Consider the following 22,638-nt stretch of genomic DNA (forward strand, 5'->3'; position numbering starts at 1 on the left):
TATAACTGTCAGACTTTTAATATAAAAATATATTTCATTCCCCTGGTTTTTATACACATTATTTATCATTTCACATTAGCTTTGAATACAGTTTTGGTGATATACTTAATATTATCTTTCATTAAAATAAAAATCTGTGCTAATATGGGATAATAACTGGAAAAGTTAATAAGCATAAAAAAAGTTTTTTAAAAAACAAGTTTTAACCTTAATACAAAAAAAAGCCCCCAAACTTACCAGCCTAGACTTTACATTTTTCTCCTGCCTACCTCAGATGTTGGGGGTGAAAGGCTGAGCTTGGGGTCAGAAGAACAGGATGCTTGGGATGTGGAAGGGGGTGCAATAGAGGAAGATGGTGGTGGTGATGGTGGTGGTGGTGGTGGTGGTGGTGGTGGAGGAAGAGGAGGAGGAAGAAGAAGAGGTGGAAGAGGAGGCACGGCACTGGGGCTGCCCCATGGCAGCATGGCAGGCACACAGGATGGCCCAGGGACGCAAGGCAGAACACCTGGAACCCAGCACCAGTGGGGACAAGTCTGCGTGACCCTGATGGTCTGCACAAAAGGTCTAACATGAGAGGCTGGCAGACACAGCCAGTATTCCTCAACCGGCATTATGGCAGAGGCTCCTCCTTCAGCACAAGGCACTGTGGGGGGAAAACAATTTGGTAACAATAGCCACTCAGATCAAAGGATCCATATAATCTTCAGATAGCAAGCATTACTCTCGTTGGTATCAAAGAGCATAAAGCTAGAAAAAAATTTTTTAAAAAGAACATAAAGCTGACTTGCTGGTCTGAAAGAATTTGTAAATGCATTTAGATGTTCTTCTGGAAAATAATCATTTTTAATCTCAGCCCCATTTTATCTGCATCTACTCTACACAAAAATGCCAGATCACAATCACTGGCTGTCTAAAAGAAAACCACCCATTCTTGCAACCACCTTTCCCAACATAGCTATTAGAGCAAGGGAGGGGGAGGGGGAGAGAAGCAGCATTATCATGCCACATACTTCCTCCAACAATGTTTATAATCTGGTCTGTGCTGAAATTTTGTATCAGACCTGGGTTCTTATGGTCCAAGGTTAAAGTCAAATTATATCAGCCAGTGCACAGACTTTACAAAGCAAGCTCTGAGAGAGCCTGAACATTTTCAACTGTGTGAAATTAGAAAGACGGGCAACTGAAGCACTCAGCTACCCCAGAACTAAACATGATGTCTTCAAATTTTAATCTAGATTAAAAGCAACACTGCTGTCATTCAGCTCCAGGTAAGTGGTTCCCTCTCTGAAATATAAACAGAGAAGACAGCTCCGCCAGGCAATGTAAGAAAGGAGCATACAGACTGGGTAAGCAGACTAGAGAAAAATGCTCTCCCCTTTCACCTTAAATTACAACTGCTAGAAATAGTGGCTGCTAATCACAGCAGCTGATACAGAAGAGTTCTCCAACTTTTTAGTCTCAGAATCCCTTTACAATTTAAAATTTTTAGAACCCCAAAGAGCTTTGGTCAATGGGGTTTATTTATAATATTTATCAATATTAAAATTAAGAAAATATTTAAAATATTATAAGTTATTAAATATCTTAAATGTTAAACATAACTTATTTAAAACATTTTTAGTTGGCAACAGTGGCATTGTTTTCTATCTTGCTAATTTTCTTTAATGTCTGTCTTAATAAAAGGCAGCCCATATCTTTTCTGTGTCCACTCTATTGTCATGCATGTAGCCTCTGGAAAACTTTATGATAGTAGACTTGAAAGAAAATTAGAGTGAAAAGGACAAACAGTATCTTAGTATTACGAAGATATTTTTGACCTCAAGGACTTCCTGAGAGAGCCTCAGAGGCCCCTGAAGGAATCCAGACCTCACTGAGAGCCATGCTATCCTATAGCATAAAAGCCTAATATGCAAATTGTCCCCTCGGGAGTTCAACCGCTCACTATGACGTACACTGACCACCAGGGGGGTATCGGCCAGGCAGTGGACAGCAGTGGAGGCGCTGCCAACCCCGATGTGCCCCAACAAGAGCAGGACCATGGTGGGATGCTGGAGTAGCTGAGCGGGCAGTGCCAGGCCAAGGTGGGTTCGAGTGGAGGCAGCAGTGGGCGGGGCCACCACCCAGCTCCCAGGTGCTGAGGGAGCCAGGTGGGGGACCTGGCCCAAATCGATCGTCCCACAGGTGGAATGGTGGAGCAGATAAGGGGGTGGCACCAGGCCAAGGTGGGGTGCCAGGCAGGGCTGCAAGCACAAACTGGGGCCCGATCCCCGCAGGCTATCCAAAGACCCCACCTGTGCACGAATTCGAGCACTGGGCCTCTAGTAGGATATTAAGTGTAAATATGCAACACCCCACCTGCAGGTGTTTGCCAGGCTTACATATGTATTAGCTATTCTTTCCTCTCTTCCATCTGCCTCTCAGTAATGTTTTTCCCCCTCCCAGTATAACACTGCTCCAGATTCCCCTTAAAAAGGCCAAAAGCAATTCAAGTGTGCAAAAATAATACCGAAAGCAATTCAAGTGTGTAGAAACAATATTTTAGCCCAGAGAAACTTATTTTGGACTTCCAAACTCCAGAACTGTAAAAGATAATTGGTTTTAAACCACTAAATGGTAATCTGTTATAGAAGCAACTGGAAACTAATACACCCAGTAAAATACAAATTCCATGAGAGTTGGGTCATATTCTGTCCACCACTTTTCCCCTAGTGCCTAGAGCAGTGCTGGCACAGCGGGCACTCAAGTAGTTGCTACGTAAATCAACAAAGCCCCAATTCCAATCGCTTGGTAATGGATTTTCTAGAACAAAGGAAGACCTGTCTAAACTTTGAAAAGTGACTAAACCATGGCAGAGATGGTCCCCATGAGAGGAGGTGGCAGCATGGACTTTCTAACCCTGGTCTGGAGAATGAGGCACCAAGAGGAGTGCTCACGGTGAGCGATACGGTGCTGCAGGGGATGGGGTGGGGTCGGGGTGTGTGTGTGTGTGTGTGTGTGTGTGTGTGTATATAAACGTGCACACTTGTGCGTACGTGTATTCCAATTTAATTCTCACAACAGTCTTCCAAGAAGATGTCTTTCCCATTTAAGAAATGACAATATAGAAGCACTAGAGATTAAGATCCTTGACCATGAACTAAGAATGGAATTCAAGTCTGTATGATTACAAATCTCTTGCTTTTCTCACTATATACCCAGTTGTTCATATTTTAAAGTACCGGTCACATACATTTTCTAATTTTATCCTTACTGTAAACTTGAGATAGGTATTATTTTCACTTAGTAGTAAAAAACAAACCAAAACAACAACAACAACAAAAACAACTAAGGTTTACAGGTTCAATAATTTGCCCAAAGTCTCTCTAGAATGTTAGAGGATCAGGATCTAATCCCAGGTTATTCTATCAGAAAGTGGTTGTTACATAACAAAGTTCTAGTAAAAAAAAAAAAAATTGCCATAAGACCCCAAACCTTCACATTCTCTATTATTGCTTTTAGTCATCACTAAGTCTCAAATACTTCTAGTAAAGACACTAGGCATTTAACAGAGCAATCTGGTGGCAAGTAAAGAGCGCGCGCGTGCGCGCGCACACACACTTTTTTTTTTTTTTTTTGCTGTCATTTTAAGAGTATCTTTTCATCAAACAGCCAATCTCTGGAAACTAAGGCTCAACTGGTAGAAACAGGCTAAGGTGATGATAAGTGAAACCAAAAGATGCTTTCCTGACCTCTAAGTAAAAAGGTGGTAGACGACCAGGAAGGGTCAGCATTCCTTCAAAATTCTGTGTGAGAACTAATCTGTCTATATTATGAACTTGTGGGGAGATCATGACATGCAGAACCTCCATACAAACTAACTAGGAAATCTAACATTCATTTGTTAGGAAAATAATTGGACAAGTTTCATAAGAAATTTCTATTTCTGATAAAAAAAAGAAAAAAATCTTCACTATTATTTAAAAAAAACACAAAAACCTTACCCACACATATAAAAACCTCTCCTCTCAATCTTGATGTCATTCATTTAGTCTTTGGATTTTCCCTCTCCATACCACACTAGACTTAATAGAAAAATTTATCACTATTGCTATGCAAAATACGTATCCACCTGCCAAATAATGATTAATGGCAAAACCCACCAGTACCAAAGATTAAATTCCTACAGGGTTCAAGAAAAGAAGCTTACAGGCATGCTCACTGCACCTTCAAAACTATTTTCTTACAAACCCAAATTTTCAGAAATTACCTCCAAATAAGGCATTGATTTATATTTGAAAAAGAAAAAAGAGCATTTATGGCTTTATGAATAAATTAATCAATTATTTCAGTTGAAACAGGGGCAGTTCCAGGAATTGAAAGCCCTATTAAAAAATGCACAAAATGAACTGAGAACAGATATTCAAGGCTGTTACATAATAACACCTCACTGATTTCTGAAGGACACACAGTGTACCAGCAGAAATTACAAAGAGAAACTAGGAGCCGAAGAAGAAATTAACCAAGCAGATAAAGACTAGAACTAGATGTTGAAAGATTTTGTTTGAAATAATCTAACAAAAATACCTTCTACCTCTGAGAATACTAACAGAAAAGGTGATTCATTTTTGCCCAGCTTAACATTCAACTGGAATAGTTTTCAAAAAGATATTACGGCTCTCGAATGCCATACACCTCTCACAATTCCCTATATTTGGCCTCCATGTCAAGTATACCGTTCCTATCTGTGACCAATCCTATTCAACCTTTCACCACTTAGTTGATACCTCATCTACTACAGTAGATACTGTATTTCTTTTGATCTAATCATGGGAGAATTATTTAGAATGTGGGTACCCACTAAGTAATCTTACTGATTCTTCCTGGCAATGAAGCAAGGCACCTGTGTTTTTGTTTGTTTTTACAATGATAGCATTGCACATTCATTGCCCTTAGGCGGTGTTTCTTTAATTCAGCATTTTTTAACCCACTTTCCCCCCAACCTGATTAGGAGTCCCATATGGGATTCTCTTGGTTCCCTGGAACAGAGGGATACAATATCACACAGCATAACTGATGTTTTTTTTGCAAATTATAAAATACCTCTTAATTTGTGGAACTTGGAGCTGAATTTTATTAGTAAAGTCTTAAAGGACATTCAAAACAATTTCCATGAACATGCCAGTGATTGTTTTTAAATAACAGAAAAGATCATGACAACTTTATAATCGACCAAGAAAAATACACTGCACAGTAAGACAAATTCTGATCTTGAAAATATTTTCTCACTTTATAAGATACAATATGGGCTTCTATTTAGGTTTTACACTCTGAGATGATGCTTTAGAAAAGCCACAAAATGCATCCTATACTAAGACAAAAACATTCAGTAAGAGCTTGTGATCATAGCCTCTGAAATTTCAAAAGTCGCCACAATATTCTTCCAGTCCTGGAGACTCAAAGATATAACTCCTTGTTTCCTGCCATGGTAACTGGGGTCATTTTCCTCACCCGCTTGGTTAACATTAATTGGCTCTAATATCGGCAGCCTGTCTTGATCAAGCCTTATTCTCGCAAAGCCATCCCTTATAATGAAAGAGACGTAGAATATATTCTCCACGGTGCGAGAAAAAGAGTTTGGATCAATCACAAACTCAAAATAGGACACAGGAGTGTCAGGGTACTTTCGGAAATACGTCTGCAACAGCCCCAAGATTCTTTCCACTTCCTTTTCTGTCCCTTCTTGATTGCTGCTCAGGTCCAGCCTCCTGAGCTTGGTGGGCATATCCACATTTTCTTCCACCCTGAGGGCCTTTTTATGGGGCCCAGGTCGTCGCTTCGGGGCAGAAGACTCGGAGTTGAAAGAACCAAAGAGAAAGTGGAAGGTTTCGGCGCGCGATGTCCAGGCGGTGGCTTCCCGGTGCACCGTCTCCCAGAAGGAGAGGACTATGTTGTCATCACAGCCATTCAGCGCTTCGCGGTCGTCGTCTTCCATCCAGTTCAGACCCACAAAGATAAACAGAAAATCACAGAATGCTACCTGATTAAAGAAGCTCATATCCGAGTTGAGCTGCTTGGCCTTCTCTTTGCCCAGATCGGAGGCCAGGACGAGAAACTGGGCGTCGAGCGCCGCCTCCCTGGTGCGGCTCACGCCATCGAACAGGACGTTGGCCTCCTCCAGCGCCTCGGTCAGGGAGTCGCTGGACGTGTTCACGATGTCCTCCCGGTTCTGCTGGACGTTGTAGATGAGCTGCCGGTACTGCCTGCGGATGTTGCGGCATTTCTCCTCGTCGGCCACGAGCAGCAGGAGGTTGGGGTCGATGTGGGCGGCCGCGCAGCTCAGGTGGTCGGAGCAGTCCTCGGAGCAGCAGTCCGAGAAGCCCTCGGCCGCCAGCGCCGCCTCCAGCTTCAGGGGGTCCAGCTCCCCGGCCCGCGCCAGCGAGAACGCGCTCCTGGGGAGGAGGGCACACGCCACCGGCTCCTCTCCTTTCTCCTCATCCCCCCTCGGGGAATCCTGCTCATCAGACATGTCGGTGGCAGCGGAGCTCGGGCTGCGCTCGGCTAGCGGCCTGCGTGACGTTTCGCACAGACAACGGCGGCGGCAGCAGCAGTCAAAGGCCGGCGGCAGGCAGAGCGGAGACAGAGCAGAGGCGTCCGCCTCTGCGCAGGGGCGGCGGCGTCGCAGGAGGCCCCGCCCTCGCCCCTCGCCGGCCCCGCCCCTCGCCGGCCCCGCCCCGCAGAGCCAGGCGCAGGGCCTGCAGAAAGCCCACCTCGCGCAGTACCGCGCCGCGCACAGAACGCACACACGCAACAATGGGTCCCAACCGCGCACGGAAAGAACACCCGTTTGGGCGATGGGAATTGTGGTAGCGTTTACGGACAGTGTCAGCTAGCTTTCAAAGAAACACCTGGGTGATCTTTGATAAAACTGGGGGGGAACTCACGGTCCTGCGTTTTTAGATTGTTGTCACATGTTGCAGTTAGGTCGACCTCGGTTTTTCATGGTTACTATGGTTATTCTTTTATTTTTTTGAGAACTAAATCTGCCTGGATTATAAACTGCCCACGCCCCTAAGGAGCAAGAATGCAAAAACCCTATTACAAGCAGGCCTAACTCCCAGGGCACATTTGCATGATGGCTGTTTGTAACTCAATTATTTATTATACAAATGCAAATTGCGTCAATTACTGTGGTGGGCCCTCTTAAGCCCTCCAAAGACCAACCGCCTCCAACCTACCTCGGGATAGGGACAGGGGGCGGGGAGCAGTCACCTGTGTTCGAATTTCAGTGCTAGAGCAAGCTGGAAGATGGGGAGAGGGGTACTACTCAAGTGATCCTCAGTTCTCCACAACCCACGGGTGGAAGAATAAAGTGAGGGCAGTCTCTGCAAGAGCTGTTTATTTGAGAGCTTGCCAAAGGCTAAAGGCCACAGACCGAATGGATAGTAATCTGAACTCTAAAAGGGGAGCAAAGCTATGAAGATTTTAAACCCAGTCTGTTATAAGGATATGCAAGTGAATGCTGTAAATTGGGTGACTAATCTAAACTGGAAAGTTCACACTAGTTCACTGGAAATTCTGGTAGTTGGAGAAAGGGCTCAGCTCAGCAGTCACGTGACTGCAAATTATACAGAACACTGGAAAGGAGTAATTTTGTTTTTAAAGATAACATGCGCTCAGCCCACAAGATAAAAAGCGTTTTATCACTGCAACAGTATTCCTTTTAAAGGAGTACACACCACACTCCATCTACCAGCTCTGGTTTCAAGGCAACCAGGAAGTAAATTAGCCCTACCTTCCATCCTTTGCCCCTAGGCTGGTTCATTTGTCTTTTTCTTTCTTTCTTTTTTTCATTGAAAAGTTAACTTTATTGTTTGGGAAATGGGAGCTTTTAACACGATTGGGAAGTGGAAGATTATATGACTATCTGTTCAGAATCCCAAACTGGGATACATGTTTTAATGGTTCATTTTTCTTTGACATTAGCAGGAAGTTTCTTGCAAACCCATGAACAGCAAAACTTAGTAAGTTATTCCAAAATATAATACTACTACTCATTTTTTTTAGTAAAGGTCATTGAGGAAGAAGCATGCATTTTTAAAAAACACCATGTATTATGATTACTTGTGCATATATATTGTTCTGCCCTATCAGACCGTTAGCTTCTCTAAAGAAAAAATGTGTTAAGTCTTCTGAGCAAAGCTGTTTTCATATGGATGCATTTTAATATATAAATGGATAATAGATGAAAAACTTTCTTCCACGACCTATTGCAAGTTACTTAGCAGCAAGAGATTTAATTTCAAATAGGAAATGAAAGTTGATGCTTTTTAAAAAGTCAGGCTTGTCCCTTCTCTGAAATAAAGCAAGAGCAAGAGAAAAACAGTTGGGACCCCCGAGCAACAAAGGGCTATATTTTGCCTCCAAGTCAGCCAATTACTAACTAATATTTAAACTTGTTTTAAATCTTCAAAGAAAACACATAGCTAATTCCAAGTCCCAAGTCCCAGACCCAAAAATGTTTGCTCTTACAGTTAACCATACTCTTGGGAGCTCCTGATATTCACTTGCAAGTCAATAAAAATAAGACAACCTTCCCACTCTAGGGTGCCTATTTTCTCTGGACTCAGAAAAAATAGCTGACACCAATTTCTTCATACAGAGCCTTTCATCTAAGAATTTCAAAATGCTTTAGAAAAGCAAATCATTTCCCCTCACCTACTTATAAAGTATTACTAATACATTTCACAGGGATTTCTCAGGAGATAACAGCCCACACAATCTGCTTGAAGCAACAGAACACAATAAGACAAAGCACCATATTATTAAGTTGTGATTTCCAGTACTAAATCCACTCTATGATAGGTCCCTGTCCCTAAGAAACCCTAGTAATACATAACTTAAATCAGCCTCAGAAAGAAGACATACTTGCATTATATTCTGCCTTCTTCAATCTGCCTTTGGAGCACAAGGTTCAGATGTCACCTCAAAGTAAAAGTTCCTTGTCTAATGACTTTCCCTAATAATTTATAGAATGGGAATTTTTACACTTGTGAATCCTTAAATCACTAAACAGCAACTTTCTAACCTAAGGTCAAGTTATTGGTAATCCTATATAATACAAGCCTAATATGCAAATTGCCCCCTAAGGCAGTACTAGTTCCAATGGGAGTTCGACTGCTCGCTATGAAGTGTGCCAACCACCAAGGGGTGGTCTGGAACATGGCGGGTGTCCGTGATGCGGTGTTGGCAGCAGGTGGCAGTGGAGGCGCTGCCAGCCGCGATGAGAGCAGGACCACGGTAGGATGGTGGAGCAGGTGGCACTAGGCCAAGGCAGATGTGAACAGAGACCAGATCGCCTGGCGGACAGTGACCAGCCATGTGTGGGGGGGAGGAGGTGGGAAGGAGGCCACCACCTGGCTCCCAGGCCTTGAAGGAGCCAGGCGAGGGCCTGGCCCCAATCGATCACCCTGTAAGCCGGATGGTGGACCAAGTGAGGGGGCGGTGCCAGGCCAAGGCCGGGGGCAAGAGCTGGGGCCCGATCTCCGCAGGCCATCCCGAGGGACCCCACCCATGCATGAATTTGTGCACTGGGCCTCTAGTAATTATATAAATGACAGCAATACACAATTGCAGTTATACTGGTAAACTTCTTTATGACTTGTAAAAGAAAGCAAAAATTCATCAATATTAGTCCAGGCAACCAACCAATGACACAACTTGGCCTCCAAGATAAGTGAGCTCCTCTTCTCCCCTTTTTCTTCTTTCAGGAGTGGCTGCTGAGGGCTCAATACGGCCCTCCATTTTCTTTCTTCGGTTTTCCTTCCTGCGTTCTTTTTCAGTCCCTTTGCTAATAGTTCAGATTCACTCTTCCCAAGCATTCTTGAGGTCTGTCCCAAACCCCCAGCGCTCAACACCAACATGATGGGATGTATGTCACAGATCACAGGCCTCTTTCTGGCCAAATAGAAAAAGAACTCAGAGTGTCCACTACCCTTTCCAGTGGGATTTTATTTCAGGATTAATCTATAACAAATAGATGTTTAAGAGTCTGAGTCTTACACTCCATGAAATAATTTGTAGAGACCACGCCCCAAGATGTTCGGGAGAGAGTTTAGGGAGCATATAAAGCAGTTCAGGGTTTTAAAGACTGTGTGACAGCAGTGTTGTCCACCAGTCAGCACTGCTCAGCAGTCTATGCAGGTGTGTCCAGCTCAGTTGAGAAGAAACTCACATTATGTCTGTTTCACTGATTGAGCACCTGTGCTTTCATGGTTTAGCTACGTATACTCTATTACTTCTAACACAGGTTTGTAGGGCAGAGAAAATAATAAAATGATATTTTCAAATTATTCTGCCTCTAGCTACCTCCCTAATAATTGTTTCTTCTCCCACCAAAGCTTTTCTCTCCTCGTCCTGCCAGGGTATCTATTTGTGGTGAAGAGACGTGGTAAAAGTCCTACTTGACTTGGAGTAGCAGGATGCTAGGATACTAGGTATAGTTTCTTTTTCTTTTTAATTTCCTTTAAGGTTATGTTTCTGAGTGTATGTTTTTGCTTTGTTTGGTTCTTGAGTACTGAAGGTAAACTGTGCTATGATCAAGGCAGTTACGTGCTTTTCCAATGGGTTTCTGAAAAGACCATGAACAGTGGAAGAAGGCAAACCTGGGTTCCAAACTTGACCTACTGGCTGTTACTGTTATCTGAGGCAGGTTGCTTAACACATTAGGCGCCCTGTCAGTCACCTGCCTACATTCTTTTTTAGTCCCTTTGCTAATACTGTTTCCCCAAAAATAAGACAGTGTCTTATATTAATTTTTGCTCCCAAGGATGTGCTAGGTCTTATTTTCAGGGGATGTCTTATTTTTCCATGAAGAAGAATACGGTACACATTTATTGTTAAATGAAAAATAAAGAAAATTTATTACCTGTATACAGTACGGTAGTACGGTAGTTGTCAACACAAACCAGACAAACTGGATCCTACAGTATCAAGAATTTACTCATTTATTCAACAACAATCATGTCATCATCTATCTGGAACATCATCATAACAATCTAATTCCTGAATTTCCTGGTGAATTTCTTGTGACTCCATTTCTTTCAGAATCAGTGGACCAAATCTCTCATGTTTAGCCTAGGGGGGGGGCTTATTTTCGGGGGGATGCCTTATTTTTCACTCAGAAGGAAACCTGTAAGTAGGTCTTATTTTCGGAGGATGTCTTATTTTCGGGGAAACACAGTAGTTCAGATTCATTCTTTCCAAGCATTCTTGAGGTCTGTCCCACAACCCCCAGCGCTCAACACCAACATGATGGGATGTCACAGGCCTCTTTCTGGCCAAATAGAAAAAGAACTCACACGGCGCCCACTATCCTTTCTAGTGGAATTTTATACTTTCCAGTGGGATGGAAGGTATGATTGACACTATATTTTCCGTCCGGAAGACAAAACCAGCTGGGCGCTTAACGTGTTAACCTCTCGGGCTCCAGTTTCCTAATTTGGAAGATGGGAATACTACTTCTTACATCATAAAGTTACTATATGTATTGAGAATTATGGGACAGATTTGACAGTATTTTCAACTGTTAAGTATGTAATAAATCTTAAATTATCCCAAGGCAACATATGTTTAATAAACATTAGTTACCAAATAGAAAAAAAATACATACAAATCAATAGCTTCACTCCTTGATGTTGATTTAGGAAAAGAAAAATGTTTTACAGGTTAAATTCATAAGGAGGAATACAAAAATATATCCCATTATAACGAACATCACTGAAAAGAAATTTGACATAATAAAATTTTAAAATGTAAGGCTTCAATTAATGTGTGTTTAGTACTCTGAAAGGTAATCCTATCTATTAAATATTCTGACGCAGGTCCACAAAAAGTCTGAGACGATATGCAAAATTATGTGTGTGTTTTTCCCATGAATGGCCCATTCCTTTAGAAACACAATATCCAAAATAGGTATTGAATAATTATTCTATATTCAAATCATACTGTTTTATTGTTAATGAAATAAAAGATAAAATGACAGTTGAGTCCCCACAAAATAATTTGGAGCCATTCCCTGAAATATTTCACTGTGTATAAAACCTCCACCTTACTCTGTGGTAGAAGTCATACACTTCACTAACACTTAGGAAAACCCAGTGGCAACTGAATTGCCACTCCAGATGTAATGTAAACAAGGGTGTGACAGAGGAGAATACATCCTTTCAGGTTATAAGAGCAATTACCAGGTCTCTTGGGACACCTCAGGAGTTAGCAATGACCAGGAGCATAGCTTTCACAGACCAGAGCAGCAAAGCACTGGGTATGTGGCTTCCAGAGGAAGCGACCTAGAAGGAACTCTGCCCCAGAGGCCTGGGTTCAAGTCAAAACTAGTGCTTTGTTAGTTTCCACTTATTTTCTTCAGTTTCCTCCTCTGCCGTAGGGAGTGGTTGTGACTGTATGTAAAAAGTCATATACAAATATTAGTTGACAAATGAATTTTAAAGTACACACTCTGCCCTACAAACTTGTGTTAGAGGTAACAGAGTATACCTAGCTAAACCATGAAAGCACAGGTGCTCAATCAGTGAAATAGACATAATGTGAATTTCCTCTCAGTTGACCTGGACACACCTGCATAGACTGCGAGCAGTGTTGACTGGTGGAAAACACTGCTGTCACACAGCTCTTTAAAATCCTGAACTGCGCCGAAACCGGTTTGGCTCAGTAGTAGAGCGTCGGTCTGAGGACTGAAAGGTCCCAGGTTCGATTCCGGTCAGGGACATGTACGTTGATTGCGGGCACATCCCCGGTAGGAGATGTGCAAGAGGCAGCTGGTCGATTCTCTCTCATCGACGTTTCTGGCTCTCTATCTCTCTCCCCTCCTCTCTGTGAAAAATCAATAGAATATTAAAAAACAAACTAACAAACAAAAAAACCCTGAACTGCTTTATATGCTCCCTAGACCCTCTCCCTGACATCTTGGGGCGTGGTCTCTACAAAGACAGCCCAGCTTCACAAAATCAGACGCCTTGTCGCTAACACCTCGCTTACATGAGTCTCCCCGTACGTGATGAAGTGAGCCCTAACATCATCCATTCATTCACTCAACAAATATTAACTGAATGCACACTAGGTATAAAAACACAGAGCAAATACAACAATAAATCATTTTCACCCTAAAGGAAGCTACAATTTAGTAGGCACAGAGGAATGCGGTTCCACTCGGCAAGCATCTAATGAACGAATTCCAATCTGCCCGAGCTATGCTAGGAATACCAGGATCTGCATGGGCTCAGCCTTGAATCATGGCTGAGCAGGGAGACCAGGCGTGCATCCCGATAGCAGTAACACGCAGCCAAGTGCCAGAAGCGTGAGTACACCCCAGTGGACGTCACAGACAGGCTTGGGTTCCGTTCCTGGCTCTGCCACTTTAACCAGCTGTGTAATCTGGACATGCCCCTTACATTCTCAGGGCCTCCATCTTCCCGTCTGTAAAACTGGATGATAAACCATCTCCTTCCTAAGACTAATGGAAGTGGGTTTGAGCAGAAAGTCAGGAATTGAACCAAAGAACAAAACAAAACAAAAAAGGGACCTTTGGACACTACGGCTGTAACACTATTCCAGGAGCTTTCTGTAGGTGAGGGAGCAGAGCAGAAAATAACCAGGAAAACAGGTGGGACCCAGGGCCCTGAGGACACAGAATACCAAACTAAGGATTGTGCATATTATCACCGGTACAGACCTTGGGGCAGCAAAGAAGCAATCAGAAAGATGACTGAACACAGATGGACTGGACTGAGAGGGAGACGATCAGGAGTGGAAGGCAAGTTAGAGGCTGATGAGATGCTTTGGGCAAGAGGAAGTAAGTAGCTGAAATAGCCTGGGCAGAGTTCAGACAGACTGCAGGCACATAAATAGGAAGCAGGCAGGCCCTGGTAGGTGAACAGACAGGATAGGCCAGAGGAAACCTGAACCCTGGACCACCAGAAGAGTGAAATGTAGCAAAAAAAAAAAAAAAAAAAAAAAATTTGTGTTGTCACTGAGTCTCAACATGGATTTACAACTAGTAAAAGTTGTACTATATAACCACCACCAGATAAATTTCATTTGCAGTCCTAGTAATCTATCCTCCTTTAAAATCCTGTTCGTCCTTACCCTTTTCCTTATTCTTAAATCAGAGCCCGTTCACATTCCTCATCTTCAAAGTGGTCCTTCAATTCTCCTCAGGCCTCAACCCTTAACTAGACTAAAAGCAGGCTCCCTGCTCATCTCCCCGGATGGAACTGTCTCAGAGGAAAGAATAAAAAGAAATGTTTTCTGCCGGTTTGGATAGAATATTAGGAGAGAAAGGTAATGGTTGGAGAGTAACTAAATTACCCCTCATCTCCTGGTGTCTATCCAGTCAGGAGTCTGATTTCTGGTGACTGTGGAAATGAGGCTTGAAAGAAGACCTGCCTTTGTCTGTGTCTACCCGCCTCCACGGCTGGAACACGGGCTACGGAGCCTGACCACTGCCCGACCACATCTGAGCTCCTCTCACGGTTCACCTGGACTGTTAATCATGCACTGGTTTGTGTTTGTCACCTTTCTATTATTGCTTTGAAGAAATTACACTCCCATGCTGCCAGTGTAAGTTTTAGCTCCCAAAACTACTATTTCAAACTACTAGGACTACTAAAGTCTTAACTATGTCCAGCACTTAGTATTCCAATGAGCACTTTTTCATTCACTTTGCTGTTCCTCTCAATACCAACACAAGGCATTTATACAAGTGGTTTCAATGCTCTGGAATCCTAGAGACACTGATTTACATACCAAGTTCCCTATAAAGAATCCCTGCATTATGCCTTTAAGAACTCCAATGTTGCCGAAACCAGTTTGGCTCAGTGGATAGAGCGTCGGCCTGCGGACTGCACAGGCACATCCCCAGTAGGGGGCGTGCACGAGGCAGCTGATCGATGACTCTCATCGATGTTTCTAACTCCCTTCCTCTCTGTAAAAAATCAGTAAAATATATTTTAAAAAAAAGAACTCCAATGTTCATGAAAGCCAGATGACTTTGAGCAATAGGAACTCTATTTATAGTTCTCAGAATTTAGTAGCTCCCCATTCTAATGGACACATCTAAAGTCCTAGCCACAGACAGCATATTTCCCTATTTTTCTATTCACATATAAATTGTTACTCACCTGTTGAGTTACCATTACCTATCTTCTAACTAGTATATTTTGGGTATTAAAGAATAGTTCTTTGTTTCCTCACTTCTACTTATTTAGCAACCCATCCTGACTAAACTACCTTAACATTAAAGTTCCAAACTTGGCATTAATAATAATTACCTGAGGGGGACTTGTTTTAAAAAAAATAATAATAAAGGCAGATCCTGGGCCCTTCCAGAGGGCTTATTTAGCAAGACTCAGGCAAAGCCAGGAGTGCATGTTTAATAAGCTCTCCAGAGAATTCTGGGTAGGTGTTCCGTAGACTACAGTTTTTGAACCGCTTCTTTAAAACCTTCTTCTAGGTTAGGGGTGTCGAACTCAATCAGAGAAGGGGCCAAAATCTAAAATCCAGCCTAAATCGCGGGCCGAATGGTTTACTGAACAGTCATAAACTGTCATTGTGATGGAAACGCAGCGGAGTGCAGTGATGACAGCGCGGTGCGGGCCACATTGCAAGGCCTGGCCTGGCGGGACGGATTTGGCCCGCGGGCCTTGTGTTTGACACATGTGTTCTAGGTAGTCAGTCAACTGAGCTTATCAGTTTCTTGAAATGGGAATCTCGCTCCCTTTTCTTCTATAGTGCAATGAGAGCAAGGGGAGTTCTGCCGTGGCCACTGTTACTTACTGAGGAGGAAAGGAGGCAACGGCAAAAACTATTAAGCGAAGGGAGGAGCCGACATTTGTAAAAACCCCCTCTCCATTATTTATATTGCCATCAGAGTACGAAATCTTAACCTTTCTTTAAGGTGTGGACTTTAGGATTTTAACACTAATCCTACAAGCTCTCAATTCTCCACTAAATAAATGCCTTTCTTTACTCAAACCCAATGTTCCTTAAAGATTTTCAAAACCCACCGGTTAGCCCCAAATGTGGGCAACAATCGGGTGGAAATTCACAAACGTTTCAAACCAGTGGTCCTGATTTTGTGTCTCTTCCTCCACTCCCTAGTACTCATTAAAAACCCAAAACAAACCCAATGATACAGAGCTGAGTGGTAAGTTTACTTAAAAGAGATGTGCTCAATTATTTCATTGTGAGTTGGTAGTGTGCCTTTCATTCATGTTGCTACACTTCCCTAAATGTCTGAAATGACCTATGACCATATGGAATTGAAAACATCAGATTATATCAATAAAATGGGTCCAAAACGTATAAACACAGTGATTCTCTTTCCTCCCGTGGATGTTAAAAAACAAGGATCATCTGTGGAATTTATAGAAAGCGCAAACGCCCATATAACTTTTTAAGTGCAATTTTATGAACCAGGTGGAACAAAGAGGACAATCAGACACGAATATTAATAGACCTTTGTCTCATTTCCCCTGCAAACTCAAGGTCTGAGTAACACAATTTAGTTTAAATGAAGCCAAGAGCCTTTTTATCTCTTTATTGTCCATTAACTTGCTATTTGTCTTTGAAGTCCATCTGCATTTCCTATACCCGTTTTCCAAAAACGTAAATAAAATGTTTAGAAAAATAATAAAGATATAAATTAATTGCTAATACCTTCCTAAAGGCACACATAGCTAAGTAGATTTTACATTTATCTGTGCCACAGGTTTACTTTCTCGGGAGGCACCGTGTTCAAATATGAGTTCCGTTTCTTAAAAATCACATAGAGATAAACAGACAAGGACAAAGGGATAATTAGCAGAAATGTGTCAAGGTGGTGGGATTATAGGCCTTCTAACCTGGTAACCAACCCGATGTAGATCATCAATGCTACCCATGCCCCAGGCCAGCCTCCCAGCACTTTGCCAGTGCCATGGGGCATGACCTGTCCCTCCCTCAATGGACCTATGGTAGAGTGCCACCACGCTCGCCACCGGCCAGAGGGCAGACTTCTCTTTTCCTCCCTTACCAATGCTAACCCTGGGCTAGAAAAGAGCCACCTGAAGAAAACTCAAACCACGCGATGAGCTCCCGGTCGCTCTGCCCTGCACCGGACCGGGCTCTCTGGGGTCCCCTCCGAGAATTAACCCGGAGGATGGAGCCAAAAACGATATGCATTTCCTGGTCCCCTTTTCTCAGCAGTTCCCTGAACAAGCAAGTGTGCACTTCTCCTAGAAGGCCTTAAGTTATTCAGGTTTTCTGGGAAAGAGGAAGGGACAAAAGGAGGGAAGGGACACGTTAAAAAAAAAAAAAAAATGCAGTTTTAGCCCAAACCGGTTTGGCTCAGTGGATAGAGCGTTGGCCTGCGGACAGAAGGGTCTCGGGTTCGATTCCGGTCAAGGACATGTACCTTGGTTGCGGGCACATCCCCGGTGGGGGCTGTGCAGGGGGCAGCTGATCGATGTTTCTAACTCTCTCCCTTCCTCTCTGTAAAAAAAATCAGTAAAATATATATTGTTTAAATGCATGTTTAAAGGTGAGATGAGTTACATCTGCCCTTGGCCAGTTCGCTTTACACAGCGTCTCATCAACCTGGAATGACACGCGGGCCGGCCCGGCGGCGGCTTTGTCATTGCCCAGGACCCGCTCCTCGGCGTCGGCGCACGGCCCGGGGCCCCGGCTGCGGGCGGCGGCGGCGGCGGCGGCGGGCAACCACGCGGGGCCCGCGCCGGCGCGGCGGGCGGAAGGAACGTTAGCGCCGCTCACCTACCTTCAGGGTCGGACCATGGCCGCCTAGCTCTCTGCGCGTCACAAACACAACGGGAAGGTCGGGCTCCGCGGTCAGCTCGGCCAGCGCTCCCTCGAGGCGCGGCCCGTCCTCTGCGGCACAGAAGCGGAGAGGGCGCGGGTGAGGCGGGCGCCCGGGCCGCGGCGGGAAGTGCGCGCCGGGGGCGGGGCTTCCGCGAGCCCACGTGCGCGCCCCCGGGCGACCCGCGCCGCCGCCCGCGCAATAGCGCCACCTGCCGGCGACCTCGGCCCGCGCCCGCGCCCGCGCTCGGGCTGGGATCCCGGACCCAGGACCTCAGACCCCGGGCCCCCGAAGCTGGCAATGGCCTCGAGGCCAGCTACGAGCGCCAGCGCTCCGCTCAGACTCAACCAAGTCTCCCTAAACATCCTCGTGCTGCCTCCCCGGTGCATCCGGAATGCAGGAAAGCCTCCACAAGGAAGCTTGAGGCATGGAGAGGTCTGTAAAACACCTTCCAACTTATTAATCTTCCCTTTAAACTCTGCATCTCTATCGGACGCCAAACCCCAACTTCCAACGTTTCTGTGAAATGTGAATCCATTGGGCAGGTTAACGAACACTTTCCAGTGAGGGCGATTTATCCGCCCTGAGCAATGCAGCGACACCCTCCATGGCACACGGACCTAGTGGTCCAGCTTTACAGATGAACTCAGAGAGTGAGTCAGTGGCAGAATTAAAAAGACTCCAGTTACACTGATATCAGGCCCAATGCATGAGACAAAGACCACACCAACGCTTAGAAGTGTAGTTGTTTGGTAATGACAATAACAGCTTAACACACTTCTGTGCATATAGAACCACAATCTTCACAACCTTTTCGAAGTGAGACCCACCAGGTCCATTTCACAGAGAGGGATGAGGCACAGAACAGCTAACTTGCCCAAGGTCACAAAGCTGGTCAACAGCAGATCGAGGGCCCACCCCCGGGCAGTGTGGTGTGTGCTTTCATACACTATCATGTAATCGCCTGAAAAAAAGTCAGATCACAGCACTGGCTCCACGCGCAGCTGTCCCTGATTAATTGCCCTAGGGCGAGCCAAACAGCTCTGAGCCTTAAATATGTCAATACATATATAATTTGCCAACCTCTCCGGATTTCTGGGGACTCAATGGTGTGAACACCCTGGGAAAGCGTCCTTCAATCATTGCACCCTCTCAATGCTGTCGAGGGTCTATCAAGATCGTGCACTGAGCCCAAACCGGTTTGGCCTGCGGACTGAAAGGTCCCAGCCCAGGTTCGATTCCGGTCAAGGGCATGTACCTTGGTTGCGGGCACATCCCCCAGTGGGGAGTGTGCAGGAGGCAGCTGGTCGATGATTCTCTCTCATCGATGTTTCTAACTCTCTATCCCTCTCTCTTCCTCTATTTAAAAAAAAAAAAAATCAATGAAACATATATATTTTTTAAAAAAGATCGTGCATTGAGAAACGATACAAAAACCCATTTTCTCGGATATTGTGCAAGCCAGCTGTCTCCACCCAGAGGAGCAAGAGAAAGGGAACCACCAGGGGGCCGGTACCACAGGCTAAGCTTTCACTACCCGGGACTAAGCCGAGAACGCCCGCCGAGCAGCTCGCGGCCCCGAGAAAAGCCTCTCCCTCGCGCAGACACGCCCGCAGCACCCGCTCCCCTCCCCGCGTTCCCAGGCACCCCGCAGGGCAGGCGGGGTTCGGTCCCCGGGTCCCCGGTGCTCGGGCCGCTCGCTCGGAGCGGGGTGGCTGCCGGCGAACCCCAGGCTTACATGAACAGCGCTCCAAGGCCCCGGCCTCTCCGGTGCACTGCGATGCGGGACCGCAGCGATCAGTGAGTGGGGCCGGCGGCCGGGCCCGGCGGCTCCGGGAAGCCACGCCCTGCCCCGCCGCGGGTGGGCCGGCAGCCAGAGTCAGGATGACACAGCAGAAATCCGCCGCCCGTGCAGCCCCGCCACCTACGTGCAGCCCTGGCTCAGCTAGCGAGGATCCCCCATTGGGGTGACGCCACATCCTCTTCTTGCCGATAGCGCCCCCAACCCAGGAAAAGGACAGAAACAGTTTAAGGACTGTTTGGAACCAGATTTCTAAGTAAGAGTGGGTTTTAAATGAAGAAAAACTGGACTATGCCCTAAGGCGGTGAGTCCAGAACTTTGCTGCCCAGTGTTATCGCGGGAGGATCTTATAAAAAACAAATGCTGGCACCTGGTTTCCAGCCTCGGGTTGGCATGGGGATGGGGTGCCACCTGGGCATGAGGTTTTGTTTTGTTTTGTTTTGTTTTGTTTTGTTTTAACTCCTGGGTATTCTATAGAGTGTACAGCAAAGTGAGGGACCCATTGCCCTCAGGTAATGGATTAGTCAGCCTGGCAATTCCCTAAAGGAAGTTACTAGTTGAGTCTACCCTGACTAATCCTCAGAGAAGTGACAAATTCCACCAGCACACAACTTCCCCTTATAGTTCTTCTTCCTTGTCCCACTCAGGTTTAGACTTGTCATGGATGTTTTAAGAAAACTAAAGAGTACACAACTCCAGCCATGCCAAGCCACCTGTAGCCACCCAAGTGGCCATGCTCTCTCATCCATCCATACTGTCATATGTTTACACTTGCACTAGTAGCCAGCTAGGTATGGTTGCTGAATAAATAAATAAGTGAATGTCTTCCCACCTCTTTGTCTGGATACCGCCAGACTGAAGCAGCTTAGGTGAGAGGGCTGCTGGTTTCTTAAGGCTGTGAGAAACCACATTTACCACCTGGCAGACAAATACAACCCACATTTTTTTTTTTTTTACAATCCACATTTTTGAGCCCCTTCCAATTCTCTCAGCTTCTGAACGCGCACACATACACACACACACACACACACACGCGCGCGTGTGTATACTAACCTGACACTTTTCCTACATAATAACCATTATGAGTTTCCCCCAGAGCATGCCTCACCTGATTCTGGGGTCCTGAGAACAGACGATGGTCAGAGTACAATGTTTTAAAAAGCAAAGAATGAAAATTGTGTCAGAGAGAAAGCTGGGACTAAAGGGAAAACAGACTCTGTACTGACCATTTTATAGGCCTTGGCTCATTTAATCTCCACAATAACAGCCATGAATCAGGGTCATAAACTCCTTCTTAAAAACATATAGAAACTACACCTTATTCAAAAGTCTTAGGAGAGGGACTTTAAAATCATTTAACTTGAAATAAAGTACTAAAAGCAAGTGATAAAGACTGATTTCTAAGAACCCTGTATGACAGACAGGTCAGTGTTACCATAGTTAATATTTTCTTTTTTCTTTTTTAATATATTTTATTGATTTTTCACAGAGAGGAAGGGAGAGAGATAGAGAGCTAGAAATGTCGATGAGAGAGAAACATCGACCAGCTGCCTCTTGCACACCCCCTACCGGGGATGAGCCCGCAACCAATGTACATGCCCTTGACCGGAATCGAACCTGGGACCCTTCAGTCCGCAGACCGACGCTCTACCACTGAGCCAAACCGGCTTCGGCCATAGTTAATATTTTCTAATGGCATACCAGAAAAGGCTAGTAAAGCATCTTAAGTTCACATTATTCCTAAATGAGCAAATTATAGTACAAATATCTATAATACTGCAGGTAGTGTTGTTTTTTAAGTTAAAAAAAAATCACCATTTTTAAAAACCTTCACTTTCTTTAAGCCTTTTTTGCTACTGTTAGGGAGCAGATGCCTTACCCTTGTCACAAAATAGAGAATCCCTCAGTGCTGGTTAATGGAAGAAGTGCCCCGTCTCACATTTTCCATGATGCAGCATTTGTTCTAGTTATACATTTTATGTTATTCCCTTTGCCTGACTTCTTTTCCCTCCCTAAGGGCCTACTCTCTCAAAGCTCATCTGAAATGTCACTTCCTCTGGGAGGGCTTCCCTGATTCTAACCCAGTGTTTACCGATCCTCCCCTTTTCAGTGTCCCCAAATAACTAAAAACAATCACAAGTCATCTAAATCCAAGAGAGCTTTGGGAAGGCAAACCCCTGTTTGATTTATCTTGTCACCCCAGAACCTACTACATATAGTAAGTACTCAAAAAATTCTTGAGAAGGCCTTATATGTTCCTGAGCTAACATCTGAGCCCTCTACAAACAGATCTCTGCAGGTTTTGATGAAGGGTCTTATTGCATTGAACCACTATTCCTCCTACAAATAAGCCTCTCTCATCCCACTGAGCTAGAACACCTTTCTGATCGATTCTAGTCAGAAATCAATAAAAATATATATTTTTTAAAAAGACTTTATATGGTGTAGGAGCACAGCTGCTCCTCCAACCTGCACACCCTCCTGACCCTGCTCCACTACGCTAACTGTTGGGTCCGAGTCCCTCTGCCAGGGACTGGACCGCCTTGGATGCTGGGTCTTTAAGAGTTTGCTCTATCCCAGAGGGTAGATGGCATAATAAATGAGAACACACTGGGTGGTCTGAGTGAACTAACAATTGTAATATGCCTGTGACGTCATGGCCCACCAACTGCACAGACGGGAAGCAAATAACAGTATGGGAAAACTGGGGAAGGCCTTAAAAAAGCAAGTGATATCTATAAGGGAACCATATCTTGAGGAACAATGGGAGTAGAAGTAACCGCTAAGAATCTTTCACTACTTATGTGCCAGGGGTCTCTACATGACTCATTTAATCCTCACAACGATCCAATGAGTGAGATACTATTATTTTTCCCCATTTTACGGCTAAAAAAAAAACACCACTGAAGGATAGTGAGGATAATTATCTTGCCCATGATCACTGAGCTAATAATTGACAGAGCTGAGACTGCCACCCAGCTCTTAGCTCTTACCA

At 44.7% G+C, this 22,638-nt stretch overlaps 2 protein-coding genes across 2 annotated transcripts in view; both read right to left on the reverse strand.

The window, feature by feature from the left end:
* Positions 1 to 17,935, reverse strand: part of TXNRD1 (thioredoxin reductase 1) — a 52,866-nt gene extending 34,931 nt beyond the window's left edge. The window contains 3 exon segments of the mRNA XM_045587575.1: positions 238 to 272; positions 275 to 643; positions 17,804 to 17,935. Coding sequence (XP_045443531.1) covers positions 238 to 272; positions 275 to 611 — 372 coding nt within the window. The 5' untranslated portion in view covers positions 612 to 643; positions 17,804 to 17,935.
* Positions 4,883 to 6,598, reverse strand: EID3 (EP300 interacting inhibitor of differentiation 3). The gene has a single exon (XM_036454737.2). The coding sequence runs from the start codon at positions 6,503 to 6,505 to the stop codon at positions 5,363 to 5,365; it is 1,143 nt and encodes a 380-aa protein (XP_036310630.1). The 5' UTR covers positions 6,506 to 6,598; the 3' UTR covers positions 4,883 to 5,362.
* Positions 17,936 to 22,638: the final 4,703 nt, after the last annotated feature.

Source organism: Pipistrellus kuhlii, unplaced genomic scaffold (genome assembly GCF_014108245.1).
Source record: "Pipistrellus kuhlii isolate mPipKuh1 unplaced genomic scaffold, mPipKuh1.p scaffold_m20_p_3, whole genome shotgun sequence".
NCBI classification, from domain to species: domain Eukaryota; kingdom Metazoa; phylum Chordata; class Mammalia; order Chiroptera; family Vespertilionidae; genus Pipistrellus; species Pipistrellus kuhlii.